Below are 22435 nucleotides of genomic sequence, written 5' to 3' on the forward strand. Positions count from 1 at the left end.
TTCTGACAGTACACATAATTGGGGGATGTCCTGGATTCTGTGAGGCAGGGAGCTGAGGCAAATAACATGAGAAGGTCTGAGAACCAGCAAGACATTCCACATCCTACCCAGTCAGAACAACTGTCACGAGCAATAAGTTAGATGGTGTCCATTTCTCTGCCCAGATGGAAAGGAGTGAGGGAAGGACAGTGAAATGAGCTGACAGTAAAAAGCCTAATAGCAAAGGACCAGGCACAACAACAAATAGCAAAGATGTTTCAGTAAAAAGATACATGAAGTCTAAAAAAAAGGCACAGCAGCCTGGACCATTAGCTATGGAGCCATCAGCTACGGGACCATCAGCTATGGGGCCATTAGCTATGGGGCAAGTCATCTCCCAGACTTCAGCCCCTGAGAGCATCACTGTGTTCCAGAATAATACACAGGCTGACCTCAGTGATACTTTGGTTCAGTTTCAAACCATCACAATAAACCAAGTAACGGAATAAAATGAGTCACGTGACATTTTTGGTTTCCCAGTGCATGCAAAGTTATGCTTATGCTACACTGTAGTGTATTAGGTGTACAGTAGCATTATGTCTGAATGAAACAGTGTACGTACCTTAAAGGAAGAAATACTTTACTGCTAAAAAATGCTAACCATCATCTGAACCTTCAGTAAGTCACAATCCTTGTGTAACAGCAACATCAAAGACTACTGGTCATAGACCACCATCATATAATAATAATAATGAAAAAGTTTGAAATAATGTAAGAATTTCCAAAATGTGACCCAGAGACATGAAGCGAACTAATGCTGTTGGGAAAACAGTGCCTACAGACTTGTTCAACTCAAGGTTGCCCCAAACCTTCAGTTTGTAAAAATCTGTGAAGTGCAATAGAGCAAAGCCAAATCAAATGAGGTGCCTGTAATCACTGATACAACCGTTATGAATGACCTAGACATAAATAAGCTGTATTTAACAGAACAAGTAAATAAAGTCAGGGAAATGAAAATATTTTAATGGATTTCTAAAATGGCTGGATTCTCTGCTATGGTGAAGATTCACTGATTTTTTTAGGCTGTGCTGGGTCTTAGTCGCTACACTGGCTTTTATCTAGTCATGGCAAGCAGGGGCTACTCTCTAGTTGCAGTGGGAGGGCTTCTCACTGTGGTGGCTTCTCCTGTTGCGAAGCTTGGGTTCTAGGGCACACGGGCTCAGTAGTTACGGCTCCCAAGCTCTAGGGCACAGGCTCAGTAGTTGTAGCCCATGGGCTTAGTTGCTCCATGGCATGGTATCTTCCCAGATCAGGGATCAAACCCCTGTTGCCTGCATTGGCAGGTGGATTCTTTACCACTGAGCCACGAGGGAAGCCCAGATTCACTGACTTTGAATGTTTGCTTCAGTGAAACTAATCAATCAGTTCAGTTCAGTTGCTCAGTCGTGTCCAACTCTTTGTGACCCCATGAACCACAGCACGCCAGGCCTCCCTGTCCATCACCAACTCCCAGACTCCACCCAAACCCATGTCCATTGCATCAGTGATGCCATCCAACCATCTCATCCTCTGTCGTCCCCTTCTCCTCCTGCCCTCAATCTTTCCCAGCATCAGGGTCTTTTCAAAAGAGTCAGCTCTTTGCATCAGATGGCCAAAGTACTGGAGTTTCAGCTTCAACTTCAGTCCTTCCAATGAACACCCAGGACTGATCTCCTTTAGGATGGACTGGTTGGATCTCCTTGCAGTCCAAGGGAAACTGATCAATGAAAAGCATCATTTCATGGGGAATCATTTTAGTGGGGAAATGGAATGCATGTTCCCGAGTCAGACAGACTCAGGTCCCCCACCCTGGAGGTTTAGTCCTCAGCATAGGTAACGGCCGAAATCAGTGTGGACAGGAGGTTCCAAAAAAAACAGTGCAGAGCCTGAGAAATTGAGTTTTCTGGGACAGAGCCCAAGGACCACAAACACTTCGGTGAAGACAGGGGAGGTGGAGGAGCTTGCAACAAGACACAGGAGGCATCAGAAACACGAAGGAAAACCTGAAGACAGTGGGATCACCAAAGCCGTGACAAGAGAGTATTTCCAGGAGGAAACTGTCCCTTGTGTCAACTGTTTCTGGGCCACAAAACTAAATGACCAAAGAGTATCCCCAGGGACAGCAAAATAAGAGGCCACTGGTGTCATGGGAAAAACAGATTCAAGGGAACAAGTAAACATAACTCTTGTAAGAATTTCAGCCATGAAAGGGAGAACAGAAAGGGAGACTCAGCTGGGGATGAGCAGGAATGGAGCCTGTGGGCTTCTTTTTTTTTAATCATAAGAACTTTTGGATGTCTGCTAGTATGCTGATGGGAGGAGTGAGCTCTGAGAAGCAGCTGGGGAAGTGGACACAGGAGGAAGAAGAGAAAGAAAAGGGAAGCAGATTGGATGCAAGGACCTTGAGGAAGTTCCTGCCTAACAGATGTATTTTCTCTGAGAAGTAGTAAGAAGGACAAGACTTAAGGAGCCCCAAGGTGGTAGAGGGCTTCTCAGGTGGCACCCCCTGGCCAAGGCAGAAGATGTAGGGGACACGGGTTCGATTGCTGAGTTGGGAAGATCCCCTGGAGAAGGAAATGGCAACCCACTCCAGTTAGAATCCCATGGACAGATGAAGCCTGGTGGACTACAGTCCATAGAATCGAACAGAGTTGGACATGACTAAAGTGACTTAGCATGCATGCAAGGTGGGTGGAAAAGTTAAAAGTTTGAAGAAGTAGATTTTATTTAATTTTCTGACATGGGCCATTTTTTAAAGTCTTTATTGAATTAGTTGCAGTATTTCTTCTGTTGTATGTTTTGGTTTTTTGGCCATGATGCATGTGGGATCTTAACTCCCTGGCCAGGGATTGAACCCACACCCCCTGCATTGAAAGGCGAAGTCTTAACTACTGCACCACTGGGGAAGTCCTGAGGAAGTAGATTTTCAACGACCACCAAGGTGAATCCAAGCAGAGGAATAACAAGTCCTTCTCACATCTCCCCTCTGAGTTCATATCCTAAACTGTGAACCCCTGTGACCATGAAAAATGGTGAAGAGACACTCTGAATGGCCAGGTTTTAAAAACAGGATTCTTTCTCTTGGTTTTTAACCAGTGTCCTCCACACCTTAGTGCAAAGAGAAGAGGGACCTAGACTGGAATGTCTAACAGCCTCACAGACGCCTCCATCAGCAAATTCCAAGAAATCGATGATAGGCTCATATTTTAGAAAACAGCTAATATTAAAACATGACACTGAAAAACACAATATGTAATCAAATTTGGAACTGAAATTAAGACAAAATATTGCAGTGAAAAAGGGCCAAGACGTTCACAGGCTTCTAGTTAGAATTAAATTTCTAGTATTCAATGGTTCTTTTCAATTTGTTTGGGGTCAAGAGGTTATTAACACCACAGAAAGAGTTAATAGAAAAGTATGGTCTGGGACAAAGATATGTTATTATATTTTACATGAATGTCTGTTATTGGGAAATTATCAGTTCTTAAAAACAACCATTCCTGCTTCATTAAGGGAAAGCCAATTACATCAAATCTCATCTCCTATTGTATTTGATTTTCCAATTAGTAGTATTCTAAAGACAGGAGCACAAGTTATAATACAATCTATACTTCTATGTCTATAATTACTTAATAAAAGATAAAGAGCATACATTTTTTTATCCAACTAAATGACACAGAGTGTATTTCTAAATTTGCGCTAGTAGTTTTGCAGGAGATGTAAGAGACGAGGGTTCAGTCCTTGGGTCAGCAAGATTCCCTAGAGGAGGAAATGGCAACCCACTCTAGGAATCCCATGGAGAGAGAAGCCTGGGGGGTTACAGTCTACAGGGCTGCAAAGAGTCAGAGATGACTGAAGCAACTTAGCACATAAAGCTTACTCATTTTTTTCCTACTCTAGCTTTAAATCTGAACTGAAATCTATTACAAGAAATAGACAAGCAGAATTAATATATAGGGACGAGGGACATCTACTTAAAATAAGCCATTTAAGGATGGTTGTAAATGCCCAAGGCACACGTGACCCATAAGACAAGGAACAAAAATCGAAAGCACAAAAAGATATTTGTGCACTGTCAAGAATTGAAACCTGGACTTCCCTGGTGGTCCAGTGGTTAAGAATTTGCCTGACAATGCAGAGGACATGGGTTCAATCCCTGGTCCAGGAAGATCCTACATGCCTCAGGGCAATTAAGCCCATGCTCCACAAGAGAAGCCACTGCAGTGAGAAGCCCATGACTGCAATGAAGAGTAGCCCCTGCTCGCTGCACTAAGGAAAAGCCCACAAAAAAGCAACAATTACCCAGCAGAGCCAAAAAAAGACAAACATATAAATAACAAAAATCTGAAAAAAAAATATTGAAACTTGGTAAGGGTTTAAAAATGGTGGTGGGTACAGATAGGAGTATCAGATAATGCGAACAACCTGACCTTTTTTCCTAGACCCTTCAGAAGTGCTGTGGGCTTCCGCCTGCAATGCGGGAGAACTGGGTTTGATCCCTGGGTTGGAAAGATCCCCTGGAGAAGAGAAAGGCTACCCACTCCAGTATTCTGGCCTAGAGAATTCCATGACTGTATAGTCCATGGGGTCACAGAGTCAGACACAACTGAGTGACCTTCACTTTCACTCAGAACTGCTATACTAGTGACTGGATTCTCCTGGAATACAGTGACGCTCCCCAGAGGCTACAGAAATCTCTGAGACAACCTGCCCCATAGCTCATGGTCCAGATTGCTGTGCCTTTTGACTTCATAAATATTTTTATTTAAATGTTGCTATTGTTGCTTTGCCCCAACTTTTTAAAAATTAATCTATTTATTTTGGCTGGGCCTTCATTGCAACACAAGGACTTCTCTGGTTGCAATGCACTGGATTCTGTAGTTGTGGCATGAGGACTCTAGAGTATATGGCTTTAGTAGCTGTGGTGCAATTGCTTAGTTACAGCCTGTGGGATCTAGTTCCCTGACCAGGGATCAAACTCGGGCCACCTGCATTGGGAACGCAGGGTCTTAGCCACTGGACCACCAGGGAAGTCCCCTTGCCTCAACTTTTGCTGTCAAGTTTTTTAAGATCATGTCCTATTTAGCTCATGTGGCAGTCTCTTTCTGAACCAGAATTTCCCTCACTCCTTTCCACTGAGGCACAGAAATGTGCACCATCCAACGTATAAAGAATGAATGGAAACACAGTGAATGTTCCAAGCCAACATTTTCCAGCTTCACTTGCAGTCAAGCCTGACCACAGAATTTGATTCGGGGCCATGAGGTGTAAGCAAAGATGGTGTGTGAGAGACAGGACAAGTCCCTATTTCCTGTCATCTGGGAGACAAGTGTAAGGGCTGGAGCTTCAAAAGCCATTGTAAACAATGGAGTGGTCTTGAAGCTGAGATCAGATGCTATGATCTTTGGAAGCCGAAGGTAAAAGAATCTCAGGTCTCTGAGAACTCTGAGGGACTGCCACAATACTCCTGAAATACCTAGGCCTAGACTTTACATGAGGGGGCTTCCCAAGTGGCTCAGTGGTAAAGAATCTGCCTCGCGATGCAGAAAATGCAGGAGACACGGGTTCGATCATGGGGTCAGGAAGATTCCCTGGAGAGGGCATGGCAACCCACTCCAGTATTTTTGCCTGGAGAATCCCATGGACAGAGGAGCCTGGTGGGCTACAGTCCATGAGGTCACAAAAGAGGCAGACAGGACTAAGTGACTATGCGTGAACATAGACATTAAATGACAGAGTAACTCCCTGAGCATTTAAACCACTGACTGAATCTTTGTTGCTGCCTAACCAAAAGCAATTTTTAGTGAATAAACAATGGAATTAGAATTTACAGAAGATGAGCTAGATGGATTGATGGATAGAGTCTAGAGATACCTATGAGATATTGGCAAGTCCAACTGTTAGATTAAGGGAAAATACATTAAGCATGATCCTATTTTTAATTCTAACTTTTTCAGTTTTTAAAAAAATATTTATTTTAAACTTTACAAAATAGTAGGCGTTGCATGTGTGTCTATGAAGGGGAAATGGCTTGGAAAGTTGTGCACTGCAGTGTTATCAAGGGTTATTTGTAGGGGAGGAGATTAAGTAGAACACCAACTTCCTTTATTACTAGTTAATTAACAGTGGGAATTAATTTTAATTAATTAATTACAAATTACCCTTTGTAATTAGAATAAAATATGCCATTTATTTGATAGCTACATAGCTAAAGAAACAATACATTATTCTGATTTTATCCTATGATTTCATTAAAAATTTTCAATTAAGCTACATATTACAATGATTTTTTTTTTTAATACAGAATTGTACTTATTTTAGCTATCAACAATCCCTGTGGAGTAGGAAATGGCAACCCCCACTCCAGTATTCTTGTCTGCAAAAACCTGGCGGGCTACAGTCCATGGGGTCAGAAAAGTTGACATGATTGAGCACATCCTACCTCCTTTGATTAAGTAATTATCAATGTTATTAGTTCAGCTTCAGCTATTCTAACATATACACTGCAATAATATAAGATGTTAATGATACGGGAAACTGTATGCAGTGGGGCGCACACAGGAGGTATATGGGAACTGCATACTTTCTGCTCAATTTTCCTGTAACTTAAAACCGCCCTAAAAAATAGTCTATTAACTTAAAAAAAATCTCTAAGTATATAAAATATATTTAACGTAGAAGTAAAATCAGTCTCTTAAAAAAAGAAACAAATTGTTACTGGACTGGGCAATGTCTTATTGTAATTGACTTGATAGTAAACCACAAATCTTGAAGGTGAATACAGAACAAAATCCAAAGGAGCTATGTCCAAGAACAGGAGTAAAAATAGACTTCATAAACTAATCAATAATCCCACATCCTCAAAATCCACAAAGATTAACATAAAAAAGGGAAGCTTCCTCCAGCATATTAAAATAAACTCTGCATAAAATACTTGCCTGGGGTGATTTTTGTATTGTACTGAGTAACAAAACAGCAGAGAATAGAGCAAAAGTTAATAATTCACTGCTTGGGAATAACTGATTCCTTAAAAGAGATATAAAAAATTCATGCAGGTGGGCATCTGCCCAGAGTTATAAGCAACAAGGATGAGCAGTCTTAGTCGTGTTTTCTCCTCCATTCACCCTTTGACCTAGCAACTTGTAATCTAGAACAGTGACTTCCAAACCATGCTGCCTCTTTTCAGGTCCTTGCCATCTGGCTGACCACGGAATGACTGAGTCCCTTGGGTAAGCACGTGCCCTTACCTTTCCACTGGCCTGTCAGCACCAAGGTCCTGTTAATCACCACATCGATTTCCGTAGCTCCATCTTCCACGGCCAATCTTATCTCTTCTAATCGTGTTTTCAAATGAGTCTGTGCAGCTGGAAAGCCAGTGGCCACTAGCAGAGAAAGAAGGAAGGAAGAGAGGGAGGGAGACAAATTTCAGTTGGTCAGTATCTCAACAAAGAATTTCAGGCTAAAAAAAATCAGTGTTCAGACCAAAGTATAAATGACACTTTAGAACTTCATGCATACCTTGCAAAGTGAACTGTGAAGAAACTGAATGCGATCTTATATAGCACTGACACTCGGATAAATACTAGTAGTATATCTTTTGGAAGATCTGAAATTAAGCTGCTGGCAGAGATGCTAACGGGGGAGCTTTAGGAAAATAGTGATTAAGAAGATATGTCATCATCACAGTGATACTCATAAAGTAGTAGTAGTAGCCTTGTGGATGGACACTAGTTAATCCTGGATCCTACTCTTGACCAAGTTGGCTATCGCCATTATGACTTACTCATTCATATTTATAGCTGTTGTAACCAAATGGAAATACATGTTCCATCCACTGCCCATCTTCAAATGAACAGTCAAGCAGATAAGAATAAAGGGGAGATACTGCATGATGGAAAAGCACCTAATTAGTCCACAAAACTGAAGCAGCTGTGAGTCAGGAAGAACTAGCCCCAAGTATGAAAGTGAAAGTGAAAGTCACTCCATTGTGTCCAACTCTTTGCGACACCATGGACTATAGAGTCCATGGAATTCTCCAGGCCAGAATACTGGAGTGGGTAGCCTTTCCCTTTCCCAGGGGATCTTCCCAACCCAGAGATCGAACCCAGGTCTCCCATATTGAACAGAAGGAAAATAAAAACACAATGACACTTTTGGAAAAAGTATTAACATTTTTAACATGCTTATCACTGATTTCATTCTTGTGTCTAAAGGTAACCTTTCATGTTTCCTTAATGTTATTAAATTCCTTCGGTCTGCTACCTTAGAGGAAAGTATGTTTCCCTGTTGTGTAAAGGAAAAGCTGAACTGATTGAGCCTAATGAAAAATATTAAAAAGCAGTGGTGTTACCTTGCTGACAAAGGTCCGTCTAGTCAAAGCTATGGTTTTTCCAGTAGTCATGTATGGATGTGAGAGTTGAACTATAAAGAAAGCTAAGCATTGAAGAATTGATGCTTTTGAACTGTGGTGTTGGAGAAGACTTTTAAGAGTCCCTTGGACTGCAAGGAGATCCAACCAGTCCATCCTAAAGGAAATCAGTCCTGAATATTCAGTGGAAGGACTGATGCTGAAGCTGAAACTCCAATACTCTAGCCACCTGATGTGAAGAGCTAACTCATTGGAAAAGACCCTGATGCTGGGAAAGATTGAAGGTAGGAGGAAAAGGGAACGACAAAAGATGAGATGGTTGGATGGCATCACTGACTCGATGGACGTGAGTTTGAGCAAGCACCATGAGTTGGTGATGACAGGGAAGCCTGGTGTGCTGCAGTCCATGGGGTTACAGTCCATGCAAAGAGTCGGACACAACTGAGCAACTGAACTGAACTGAATGAAAAATGAAGGCTGATTAAGGTGAAGCTGCCAAATACTTCAGGAATCTTCACGAATAAGCTATATTAATATATAAATACTGTATACTTTGTTTCTCTTGATGTATCCCTAACAAAATAAATTAATGATCTTCTCAGCTTCCTTCTTTAAACCACTAGGATATTCCTCTAACATCTTTTAAAAGGAGAATCTAATTTAGTATCTATCTACCCATTTGTAAACGTACACACACAGAGAAGCGTTCAGGAGGACTTTCCCCTCCCTCATGCCTTGTTCTCCTACTGCATCTTTCTTTAAGTCAGTAATCCTTGAACATACCCTCTTTTATTGTTCAGGTTTGGGGGTGGCTCTTGTCATCTCCCACAGGGACTATGATCAGTCTGACTCCATTTCAATCCCCTTTAATTTATCCACTACCATCACCTAACTTATTACATTATGAAGTAGATCATGGCATTCTCTACTTAACATCTCTTGGCATCTTCCCCATCAACAAAATAAAACCCAAATACCACAGCCTGGTAAGGTTTCCCCATGGGGTCTGGCCCCCACCTACCTCTCCAGCTTCAACTCCCCAGCTCTCACTTTGTCCTACCTTAGGAAGCAACACCTGCAAACCATTTCAGTTCCCTGAATGCACTTCTGCACCTTTACACATGCCAGCTCCTCTGCTGGAAATGCCACTCCTTAGCTTTCATGGCTGCTAAGTCGCTTCAGTTGTGTCCGACTCTTTGTGACCCTATGGACCATAGCCCGCAAAGCTTCTCTGTTCATTGGATTCTCCTGGCAAGAATACTGGAGTGAGTTGCCATGCCCTCCTCCACGGGATCTTCCTGACCCAGGGATCGAACCAGCTTCTCTTGTATCTCCTGCATTGGCCGGCGGGTTCCCAGGTGCATTGGCACCTGCATTGGCAGGCAGGTTCCCAGGTGTGTTGGCCCCTGGGAAACCCACTTCCTAGCTTATCCACTCTCTAAACTCCTCCTTATCCTTAAGACCCAATGCAGTTACATCTCTTTGCAGCAGCCCCTTACCCTCTGAGTGTTACCATACTCTGCAGAATAAATCACTCTGCACTCAGAGTTACAACTGTATCTTCTGCATAGTTTTATTATTATATTTTACAAAAAAATAATATGTCCTACATTATGATTTTTTTTTTTTAACTTGACAATTCCTCCTTAACAACTGAATTTCCTTTAAGGTTGAACCTGCATCTCCTACACTGGCAGGCTGATGCTGTTACCGCTGAGTTACTGGGAAAGCCAACAGCTCTGTAGTCTTAGGAATTAATATCATGTCTGCTACTCAACAGGCAATTGACAAATATGAAAAGAATGAATAAATACAATCAATTAAATAGACAAGACTGGTTAAAATCATAATAAAAAACTATATGGGATTTCCCAAGTGGTTCACTGTGGGAGGGGGATTCAGGATGGGGAACACGTGTACACCCGTGGCACATTCATGTTGATGTATGGCAAAACCAATACAATATTGTAAAATAATTAGCCTCCAATTAAAATAAATTTTTTTAAAAAGTTGAAGCAGCCACATTTATGTGGCTCCTCTAATAAAAAAATCAAAAAAAAAAAAAAAAAAAAGAATCTGCCTGCCAATGGAGAAGACGCAGAAGAGGCAGATTAGATCCCCTGGAGAAGGAAAAGGCAACCCACTCCAGTATTTTTGCCTGGAAAATCCCATGGACAGAGTGCCTGGTGGTTACAGTCCATGAGGTCGCAAGAGTTGGAAATGACTGAGAGTAGTACGGCAGCATAAAATCATATAGATAGGGACTTCCCTGGTGGTCCAGTGGTTAAGAATCTGCCTTGCAATGCAGAGGACATGAGTTTGTCCCTGGTGTAGGAACTAAGATCCCACAGGCCTCAGGCAACTGAACCCACGCACCGCAACTACTGAGCCCACACACCACAACTGCTGAAACCCGCACACCCAGAGCCTGTGCTCTGCAACAAGAGAAGCCCCTGCACTGAGAAGCCTGCACACCGCAACTGAGAGTAGCTCCCGCTCACGGCCAACTAGAGAAAGTTAAAGTTCGGTCAAAAATAAATAAAATAACTATATAGGTAATACCTCAAGGTGTCTGAGTTGATGGGAAACACTGAAAAAATGACAACAGAAACCACAGGCTTTACCTGATGCCACTGGGATGTCACAGCCTGCAGCCTTTAGAGCTCTCACTGCATCACACACGCGGGCAGGATAAACACAAACGGCAGCTGTAGTGACGCCTGTGGAGAAAGGAGGCATAACGGCCTACTTCATGTGAAGTTCAAGTCACACAATATGCTTTTAATTATTATTTATACTTCAACATTGGCAGAAATCAAAATCAGAGAAAAAATAATCCTCCTACGACATTGCAACAAATTAAAAGGCTTTTACTTTCCACATTCCCTTCTAGTTCTTGACAACATGGATCATTTCCTCATCCTTAGAGAATAAAATATTTTTAATACATTGTTCCTGGAGGTTAATATAGTACCATTTGTTGAAAAAATATCCTAAATGGTAAACTTAGTGGCTTTGACTCAATGAAAATGCTTTATTTCATGTAGGTAACAAAATCTAAGTTTTTACAGGGGTCACACACGACAGTAGATGAATAAAAATAGAAGTGAACCTTGCAAGATAGTACAGGCAGACCTTGGAGATAGTGCAGGTGCAGTTTTAGAGCACCGAAATAAAGCAAGTATCGCGATAAAATGAGTGACAGGAAGTTTTTGGTTTCCTGGTGCATATAAAAGTTACGGTTACCCTGTATTGCAGTCAATATTAAGTGTGCAATACCATTATCTTTAAAAGTACGTACCTTAATTTAAAATTAAGGTACGTACTTTTTAAAAACATAATGCCAGATAATTACAATGGTAACGTCAAAGATCACTGATCACAGATGGCCAAAAAGAGTATTACAATAACAAAAAAGTGTGCATTACTGAGACAATTATCAAAATGTGACAGAGACAAGAAGTCAGCAAATGCTGTTGGAAAAGCAATGCCCACAGACTTACTCAATGCAGGGTTGCCACAAACCTTCAATATGTAAAACACAGAGTCTTTGCCAAGTGCAATAACACAAGGTATGCGTGCACTGCAAAATGACATGTCACTAATCCTAGTCTCTCTTCTGCAGAAAATAATAAAATCTGGATCTGGAGCCCTCAGTTTGAGGAATAAGCTCTTAAATTAAAAAATCAAAGAGACACTATTAAACGGTAGCATAAGACTCATATAAAGCTGCTGCTTTGAAGTGTTATAAATGGTAGGTGTTTTATCGTCAGTGTAAAAGAAACATACTAAATACTTTCTAAATGCTATGCAGCTGTTTATATCTATAAGTCATCTATTAACACAAACTATTTGTGAAAAAAATACCTGCATTGGGTCAATGCAGCATTAGTTGCATTCATTAGAGACAGGCACCTAAGAACCAGGAAAGATCCCTGCATGGTTTAGATCTGGCTCCTAAAACTAGCCCATTGAGGAATGAGGCACACTGTCCTCTCACCCTCCAGGTCTCAGTTTTCACATTTAGAAACAAGGGCATTCACTCTCAAAGTCTCCTGCATTTCTAAAATGTTGAGGTTCTAAACTTATGGCAACTTAAGAAAGTCCTTTCTTTCATGTACATGAAGAGAGTGAATATAACATTTTTTTTCAAAAGATCTAACCCAGTATACAAGCCGGCAATATTTCCCATTTGTATTTTATTCTCAAAAGCATTTCATTTACTCACAGAAAATACTTTATGTATGAGATGTGATTATTAAGTAATGAGACTGGCTTTTTTACACGTGGCTAGGGAATCAGAATCATAGTATTTGAGTCACTAGACAGAAAATTTCCAAAACTGAAGAACTGGAACAAAAAATAAAGAAACTCAATACTTGCAACTTTAATCCATGATGGGAAAGAACTGACCTAAAAATGAGACTCAGATTCTCTCTCTGCTGTTTTTCAGAGAAGAATCTCAATTATTACTCTGCATACACAATTCTATCACAGATTTTATTGTTACTATCATTTTCAGCATCCAAATCTTAAGTCTTCTTAGATTCAGTGATTGCTACTGTAAAAAAGGTAAACACCAGACAGACTATACACATTACCTTTATCATGCATATTTAAAGCTTTTAAGAGGTCTTCCCGGATTGGATACTTGGCTTTATAACACAGCCTTTGAATGTTGGAAGCCGTGTCATCACCTGAAAGTGTAGTAAGATCTATACAGGTAACAGCCTTCAGGAGCCATGCAGCCTGGTTTGAAGAAAAGTAAAAACAAGGCTTAAAAAAAAATAATTAATCTCCAATACAGTTAGTTAGTAGAAAACCATTAGGTACATAAGGGTGCTAAAATCTCATGTCTAGGGACTTCCCTGGTAGTCTGGTGGTTAAAACTTCACCTTCTAAGGGAAGAAGGGGTTCTAGTTCAATCCCTGGTTGGAGAGCTAAGATCCCATATGCCTTGGGGTCAAAAAACCAAAACATTAAAAAAAAAAAAAAGCAATACTGTAACAAGGTCAAAAAAGACCAAAAGAAAAAAAAAAGGTCCACATCAAAAAAATTTTTAAAACAAACTGCTTTAAATAAAATAAAATCTCCCGTCTATGCTGTTCCGAGGCATACATTCTGATGTGTTCAAGCTTAACCAAAAAGACGAATGTTACACAGAGTAAAATAAAAGGGGAAAAAATAGCTTATAAACTTTTTTTCTTCCACAGATACCCCAAATGGAAATTCCTAATAGAACAAGTCTCCCCACGTGTGACTTTTGCATCTCAACACAAGGAGACTCAGAGGTGGGTTGCCATTTCCTTCTCCAGAGGATCTTCCTGACTCAGGGATGGAACCCACGTCTCTTGCATGTCCTGCATTGGTAGGTAGGTTCTTTACCATTGAGCGACCTGGGAAGGTTCTACCCTGATAAGGGAGAACTCGGGAACAAAAGTTTCCATCTTGTATTAGACCTCCAGCCCTGGGACCTGGAATGAGACACGATAAAGAGTCTACTTTCTTTTTTTTTTTTTCCAGTTTAATCCAATTTCAATTTTAAAACAATATTCACATTTCACAACTCATTCAAATAAATTCCTTTTATCTTTTCAATCAGATTATTTCTAAGAATGAGCAAAATGCAACCTGCTACCCTAAAGGATTCAATCACGATATTTTGCCTCACTTGTGGAATGAACTCTGAATTCCTTTCAGTCCTGAGATGTATAGCATGTCTTTGGTTAGTACATACTGAAGAATATGCTGACCACTAGTACTCTACAAAACACCATTTTGCAAATTTTGAAAGATAATTTGGGAAAATTAATTGTACATTAAACATGTGGAGAAGGCAATGGCACCCCATTCCAGTACTCTTGTCTGGAAAATCCCATGGACAGAGGAGCCTGGTGGGCTGCAGTCCATGGGGTCACTGAGTCAGACATGACAGCGACTTCACTTTCACTTTTCACTTTCATGCATTGGAGAAGCAAATGGCAACCCACTCCAGTGTTCTTGCCTGGAGAATCCCAGGGATGGCAGAGCCTGGTGGGCTGCCGTCTATGGGGTCGCACAGAGTCAATCACACTGACGCGACTTAGCAGCAGCAGCAGCAGCAAACATGATGATCAAAGAAGATCAAGGCTCATAACTGCAGGGCCTCCAACAATGGACCCATCAGGTTTAGGTGTTAAGGTTTTAAAATTAAAATAGAAGACAACCAAAGGTGTGTCTAAGAAACTGAATAAGTATGTTGAGAAAATATGCCATTTAATTCACTCATGAATAAAAATGCCTCAAATTCATTTGCAGCTTTGCCACTCAAGAATGATAGATTTTAACCTGTTTGGATGAACATGTTATCTTTCTCCAACCCATCTTCATCATATATGAATTATTAAAATAAGTCATGGACAGCTGCAATCTTTTGAGATGCAGCTTGAGTGAAATTCAGTCTTGTGGCCTCGAGGGAAGAGATCAGGCTTGTAAAGCAAGGGAAAGAGTTTTTAAGAAAAGCCCTTACCTGCCACTCCTTTTTCACAGGTCTACGAGCCTGGATTTGTTCTGCACGTCTTAGCACTGCTGGTTTATTCACTTGTATTTTGGAGATCCAGCTAAGGTCTAGAAGCAAAAAGAACAACAATTTAAAACTTGAAGATTTTATTAAATACATTCACTTGTTTTTTACACAGTCCTCAAAAAGAAAGACTTACCAGTATCAAAACTTTTATTTACTTTTTTATTTTTTTAATTTAATTTTTATTTATTATTATTATTTTTTTATTTTGGCTCATCTCATAGCACGTGGGATCTTGGATCCCTGACCAGGGATCGAACCCACATCCCTTGCATTGGAAGCGTAGTCCTAATCACTGGACCACCAGGGAAGCCCAAAACTTTTTTTAAAAAGATATATTTCTTTTCCACTCAACTATAAATAACTTTCTTGAAGGAAGCCCAGCCATGAAAAGTCCTACTCTGTGCAAAATCAAATACATTTGGAACTAGGAGAACCTGTACTGATTCATTACACAGATACGCCTAATGGTGGAGGAAAACATTGTGTGATTCATGTCACAGGCTTCATTTCTGCCAGCAGGGAGTTATTTGGGAGTGCCCAGTCCAGGAGAATGAATAATTAATAAACACATAAATGAATTAACACTGGGGCTTAAAGGAATCCTTGATCAACATCCCCTCACTGATAAGATTAATATCTATTAGATGCTGATAGGATACCCCCATTCTTTCCTCAAAGGAGAATTTCTTAAAGTGTATTAGAAATTAGAGCATTAAAATTAAAAAAAGTCAGAAGAGGGAAAAGAAAAAACAAGCTGCTCAAAATTCTGGGAGAGGGACTTCCTGATGGTCCATGCTCCCCGTGCAGAGGGCTAGGAGTTCGATCCCTGGTCAGGGAACTAGATCCTGAAGCCGCAACTAAGACCCGGCACAGTCAAAAACAAAAACAACAAAATTCCGGGAGACATCTCTGTTGCTTGTTTTGAAATGCTCTCTCCTATCTGTAGGGCTTCCCTGGAGGTAAAAAATCTGCCTGCCAACGCAGGAGACAGGAAACGAGCACTTGATCTCTGGGTCAGAAAAATCTCCTACAGGAGGAAATGGCAACCCACTCTAGTATCCAGGCCTGAGAAATCCCATGGACGGAGGAGCCTGAAGGGCTACAAACAGACTCGACTGAGCAACTGAGCACACACACAGCTTGACAAATAAAATCTGAATATATTTAAGGTGTATGTTTTGATAAACATATACACTGTGAAAGAATCACCACAGTCAAGCTAATGAATATTACCTATTACTTCACACATTTACCATATTCTTTTTCCTTTTCATGTGTGCTGAGAACATTTAAGATCTACTCTCATAGCACATTTCAAGTATACAACACAGCACTGTTAACTATCTATAGTGACTCTGCTGGACAAAAGATAAAAGATCTTCAGGAATTCCCCATCTTGTGTAACAAAACTTTGTACCCCAGTTGCTTCTCAATAAAGGACTTTTGGATCTCTACGAGAGAAGCTGGGACTGCAACGTGAATACAATACCTGAGGACATCCCCCTAAAAACTAATTTTTACTACAATTTCCCACCAAAGATCAGAACCCACGAGGCTGGCTCTCACACGTCTCAGACACCACTCGCCAGAGGTCCTTGCAAACCATCTTTGGGAGAATGTAATAGGATCACTTCTCTCACAATATCAGCCTCCACTGCTAAAAATATCTTTAGTGGTCATAAAATCAGCCAGCCCCACAGTTAATCCAGCCACAGAATTTGCCTCTGTGACCTCCCATGATAATGAATTATATAAGTGATTATCCCATTTTATTAGCATTTAATTTGCTACTCTTTAATTTCATCAGATAACCCTTGTTCTCCTATTATGGGGTCTGGGGAAAAGAAAGGACTGATTGGCCTTTGTTATGTCCTTCATAATTTTTAATATTTTATTCGAGTACCCTTTAGCATCTCCTTTCTCGGAGAAGTGATTCTAAGGCACACAATCTCATCAGGACCATAGAAGTTTCTCTTAGGGGGCCAGGAGGAGTTTCAAGCACATGTGTCTTTGGGGAGAGTAGTCGTAAAGCCATAATTGGAAGGCGATAACTCCTTTCAGAAAACTCTTCCATGGAGAAAATCCCAGTGCTCCTCTTAGTATGCCATTTCAGAGGCTTTCAGGCCCTTCTTTCAATTATAAATTTGTTCTTAAAAACTCTTTTCACTTTTTTTTTAATCATTATTGTCTTTCTTTCTTAAGTCTCCGTGGAGACAGACATCATTTTCCCTGAAAATTGACACTTCACCTTTCCATCACTTCCTCTTATGTTCATGGCTGTTCCTGTACTTCTTCTCAATATTCCTAAAAAGTGTAATACCAAATGATAACTCCATGAAAGGAGGTTTATATTGTATTTTGATTTTATCTTTGCTCCTAATGGAGAAAAATGCATGGTGGTACTTCATTAGACTTTCTCAAATATGGAAAAGTAAGAAAGATTAAAAATTTCCTACATTTTCACTTCTCATTCTTTCTGGGTTTTTATACCTAAAATTGTACCACTAAATCTGTGCCTTAATGGTTGTCCCCAAACAGTCGGTTCTTGAGATGCACTTTCACAGTATATTTTTAATCCCAGCATCTATTACAGAGTACCTCTTCCTACTGTAGGCACCCAGATATCTATTTTTCCTGTGTTGTTTAGCTTTAGTTCTAATTTGCAACTTGCTAGGAATCACTCACAAATGCCAAGCACACAAATAGGTGCTCACTAAGCCCACCACATCACAATAAATTTGTTTTTTACCTTAGACACTGAACAACTGAAGTATCAACTTCATCGTGTCTAGTCTTTCAACCTTAATCTTGGAAAAGGTTAGCTTTTTTTTTTTTTTTAAAGCCTTGGATGTCAATATATATCTGATCCAGTCAAGCTCAGAAAATATTCAGTTTATATTAGTGAGAAGACTCAGCCTTGCCCAGTTTCTACACCGTAAAGATATAAGACAGAGACTGTGCTAGGAGCTTCATCATTTCCAACAGGTGGGGTCTAGAATGAATCTTCATTTGAAGGTCTAATCTAATATCCAAAAATATAAAATATATTTCTGTTGGTATATGTGCAAAAAAATAATAGAATATAGACCAAATTGATAACAATGTTTGTCTTCAGAGGCAGAATCACATAAGATTTTTACTTTCCCATGCTTTATAGTTACATAATACTTAAAACTTTTTTTTAACTTAAAACTTTTACAAAGAGCATGCATTACCTTACTAAACAGTAAAAGCAAAATATACTTAACTCTTTGGAATTAAGAGGCACTGACAGCAGTGCGCAGGTTAGGAAGAAAGGGAGGGAGACTAGAGTAAGTAGACCAGTAAGATGACTGCTGCTGTAGCCCGGGCATTAGCACATGTAATGTGTCTCTGGGGCATTTCACCACACCAATACTTTCATGACCAATCCACGGCCACAGAGCTCTTCCACAAAGCCAACCTGACATGACTACTAGGCACCAGGCAGATATGATAAGGTCAGATACCACTTTTACTGCTTCCATAGAATGGTCACCAAAAACCTTAGCACCAAAGGTCACCAGACAGAACCTTATTATTATATGAACCGTATATGATACCAATGGGGCTTCCCTGGTGGCTCTGTTCACGGAATTCCCCAGGCAAGAATACTGGAGTGGGTTGCCATTTCCTTCTCCAGGGGATCTTCCTGACCCAAGGATCAAACTCCCATACACTATGTATTTGGGATTAGGCTTTTTTATTTAAAAAAAAAAAAAAAATCTACCAGCAACAATGAGCTCAAAATAGTATGTTTAATGAAAAATTAGGAACTTCTGTGGTGGTCCAGTGGCTAAGACTCCACACTCTCAATGCAGGGGGCCAGGGTTTGATTCCTGATCAGGGAATTAGATTTCATATGCCACAACTAAAGATCAAAGATTCTATGTGCTGAATCTAAGACCCAGAATGTCCAAATAAATATTCTTTTGAAAAATTAAATTCTGAATTTCCATTTCTCAGAAAAGTTCATGCTCTGCAGTTTGCAAAAAATGCTTCTCAACATTTCAGTTCAGTTCAGTCGCTCAGTCGTGTCCCACTCTTTGTGACCCCATGAACCACAGTACGCCAGGCCTCCCTGTCCATCACCAACTCCTGAAGTTCACCCAAACCCATGTCCATTGAGTTGGTGATGCCATCCAACCATCTCATCCTCTGTTGTCCCCTTCTCCTTCTACCCCCAATCTTTCCCAGCATCAGGGTCTTTTCAAATCAGTCAGCTCTTCACATCAGGTGGCCAAAGTATTGGAGTTTCTGCTTCAACATCAGTCCTTCCAATGAACACCCAGCACTGATCTCCTTTAGGATGGACTGGTTGGATCTCCTTGCAGTCCAAGGGACTCTCAAGAGTTTTCTCCAACACCATTCTTCAAAAGCATCAATTCTTCAGCACTCAGCTTTCTTTATAGTCCAACTGTCACATCCATACATGACTACTGGGAAAACCATAGCCTTGACAAGACGGACCTTTGTTGACAAAGGTCAACAAAATATCTCTACTTTTTAATATGCTGTCTAGGTTGGTCATAACTTTCCTTCCAAGGAATAAGCGTCTTTTAATTTCATGGCTGCAGTCACCATACGCAGTGATTTTGGAGCCCAGAAAAATAAAGTTGGACACTGTTTCCACTGTTTCCCCATCTATTTCCCATGAAGTGATGGGACCAGATGGCATGATCTTAGTTTTCTGAATGTTGAGCTGTAAGCCAACTTTTTCACTCTGCTCTTTCACTTTCATCAAGAGGCTCTTTAGTTCTTCTTTACTTTCTGCCATAAGGTTGGTGTCATCTGCATATCTGAGGTTATTGATATTTCTCCTGGCAATCTTGATTCCAGCTTGTGCTTCTTCCAGCCCAGCGCTTCTCATGATGTACTCTGCATAGAAGTTAAATAAGCAGGGTGACAATATATAGCCTTGACGTACTCCTTTTCCTATTTGGAACCAGTTTGTTGTTCATGTCCGGTTCTAACTGTTACTTCCTGACCTGCATACAGGTTTCAATGTTTATCACATGCCAAAATATCTCTACAAAAAAATATCACTGATTCCAAGACCAAAATCTGCTTAAAAGGATTCATATCTACTTAAAATATAAAATATGAGTGGGTAAAGCACTGTGATCCTCATCAGAAAAACTCAAAACAACATTTTGCAATTCTAGAAGCTTGCACTTCTAGAAGTTGAGTCTACTGGAATAAAAACATAATGATATAAGAATATTTATCACAGCAGAATTTGTCACAGCAAACCACTGAAAATGACCTTGGTACCCATCAATAGAAAGTGGTTGAATAAAATACATATCCATCCATACCATGGAATATTACATAGATATTTACAAAGCCTGGAAAACTATTCAAGATATGATAAAAAAAAATATATATTAGCAGTTATGTTAGGAAGCCTGTGCTTAATGATGGCAATTTAATACAGCCTCAGCAGATACAGTTATATAAAACTATGAAGCATGACTTCTCATTTAGATAAAATGAGTATTCTATATAGTGCTTGTTTTTACATCCCAAATTTCTAGTGTATGTTTAAGGAGAGGCAATGCCAAAGAATGTTCAAACTACCACACAATTGCACTCATCTCACACGCTAGTAAAGTAATGCTCAAAATTCTCCAAGCCAGGCGTACGTGAACCATGAACTTTCAGATGTTCAAGCTGGTTTTAGAAAAGGCAGAGGAACCAGAGATCAAATTGCCAACATCCGCTGGATCATGGAAAAAGCAAGAGAGTTCCAGAAAAGCATCTATTTCTGCTTTATTGACTATGCCAAAGCCTTTGACTATGTGCATCACAATAAACTGTGGAAAATTCTGAAAGACATGGGAATACCAGACCACCTGACCTGCCTCTTGAGAAACCTGTATGCAGGTCAGGAAGCAACAGTTAAAACTGGACATGGAACAACAGACTGGTTCCAAATAGGAAAAGGAGTACGTCAAGGCTATATATTGTCACCCTGCTTATTTAACTTCTATGCAGAGTACATCATGAGAAGCGCTGGGCTGGAAGAAGCACAAGCTGGAATCAAGATTGCCAGGAGAAATATCAATAGCCTCAGATATGCAGATGACACCACCCTTATGGCAGAAAGTGAAGAGGAACTAAAAAGCCTCTTGATGAAAGTGAAAGAGCAGAGTGAAAAAGTTGGCTTACAGCTCAACTTTCAGAAAACTAAGATCATGCCATCTGGTCCCATCACTTCATGGGAAATAGATGGGGAAACAGTGGAAACGGTGTCAGACTTTATTTTTCTGGGCCCCAAAATCACTGCAGATGGTGACTACAGCCCTGAAATTAAAAGACGCTTACTCCTTGGAAGGAAAGTTATGACCAATCTAGATAGCATATTGAAAAGCAGAGACATTACTTTGCCAACAAAGGTTCATCTAGTCAAGGCTATGGTTTTTCCATTGGTCATGTATGGATGTGAGAGTTGGACTGTGAAGAAAGCTGAGCACCGAAGAATGATGCTTTTGAAGTGTGGTGTTGGAGAAGACTCTTGAGAGTCCCTTGGACTGCAAGGAGATCCAACCAGTCCATTCTGAAGGAGATCAGCCCTGGGTGTTCTTTGGAAGGAATGATGCTAAAGCTGAAACTCCAGTACTTTGGCCACCTCATGTGAAGAGTTGACTCATTAGAAAAGACTCTGATGCTGGGAGGGATTAGGGGCAGGAGGAGAAGGGGCCGACAGAGGATGAGATGGCTGGATGGCATCACCAACTTGATGGATTTGAGTTAGAGTGAACTCCGGTCATGGGTGTTTTAAAGAGAAAAATCAGCTAAATTAACTCAAATATTTGCTCATTTTTAAAAAAATCTAACATTAAATTCAAGAAAAAATTTTAAAGTCTATTTTGTTGAAGGTAAGACACCTGAGATCATGTGACCACCACTATAAATTTAAACAGGTTAGCACTGAACAGATCAATTATTTGATTTTGCAGAGATGCCACAGATGCAAATTTTGTTGGAATATAGCATCAGAATAGAAATAATGTTTTTATTAAGAAACTGAGGAAGCAGAAAAACACTTGGATTTGGTTGTGATAGACACTTAATTTATAATTTCATCCAAATAAGTTCCCACAGTCTAACAATCAAAGTGCAAGCTATCGCTGTCAAATTTTAAATATTTTATATATACACAGAATAAATGAACTACCTGATGTTTGTGAGAAAACTGATGTTTAGTTAAAAATAAATACTTCTTCTTGGCAGTGTGCACTCTCTCTTTACTGGTTATTATCAGTTGAATGTTAGGAACATATGACTCTTTGAAGAGGAAGAACAATTTTGTCAGTCAATCTAAGCTGACATATGTCAGTCATGAACTATTTTATAAATAAGACTTTTAAATCTTGGCTTTTTTTTTTGAAAATCAGTTGAAAAAATCTTTTTAAAAAAAACCGCTGAAGAAGACTCTTGAGAGTCCCATGGACTGCAAGGAG

At 40.1% G+C, this 22435-nt stretch overlaps 1 protein-coding gene across 2 annotated transcripts in view; it reads right to left on the bottom strand.

Moving 5' to 3' along the window:
• Positions 1-22435, bottom strand: part of DERA (deoxyribose-phosphate aldolase) — a 118983-nt gene that overhangs the window by 67366 nt on the left and 29182 nt on the right. The window contains exons 1-5 of one of the 2 annotated variants that reach the window (XM_070790019.1): positions 14895-14998; positions 13772-13860; positions 12988-13135; positions 11011-11106; positions 7266-7400 (exon numbers count right to left, since the gene is read on the bottom strand). In XM_070790019.1, coding sequence (XP_070646120.1) covers positions 7266-7400; positions 11011-11106; positions 12988-13135; positions 13772-13774 — 382 coding nt within the window. In that variant the 5' untranslated portion in view covers positions 13775-13860; positions 14895-14998. Of the gene's footprint in view, positions 1-7265; positions 7401-11010; positions 11107-12987; positions 13136-13771; positions 13861-14894; positions 14999-22435 lie in introns of those variants that run through there. The other variant, XM_019961494.2, reaches the window with a different exon arrangement.

This window comes from Bos indicus, chromosome 5, assembly GCF_029378745.1.
Source record: "Bos indicus isolate NIAB-ARS_2022 breed Sahiwal x Tharparkar chromosome 5, NIAB-ARS_B.indTharparkar_mat_pri_1.0, whole genome shotgun sequence".
Taxonomy (NCBI): Eukaryota; Metazoa; Chordata; class Mammalia; order Artiodactyla; family Bovidae; genus Bos; species Bos indicus.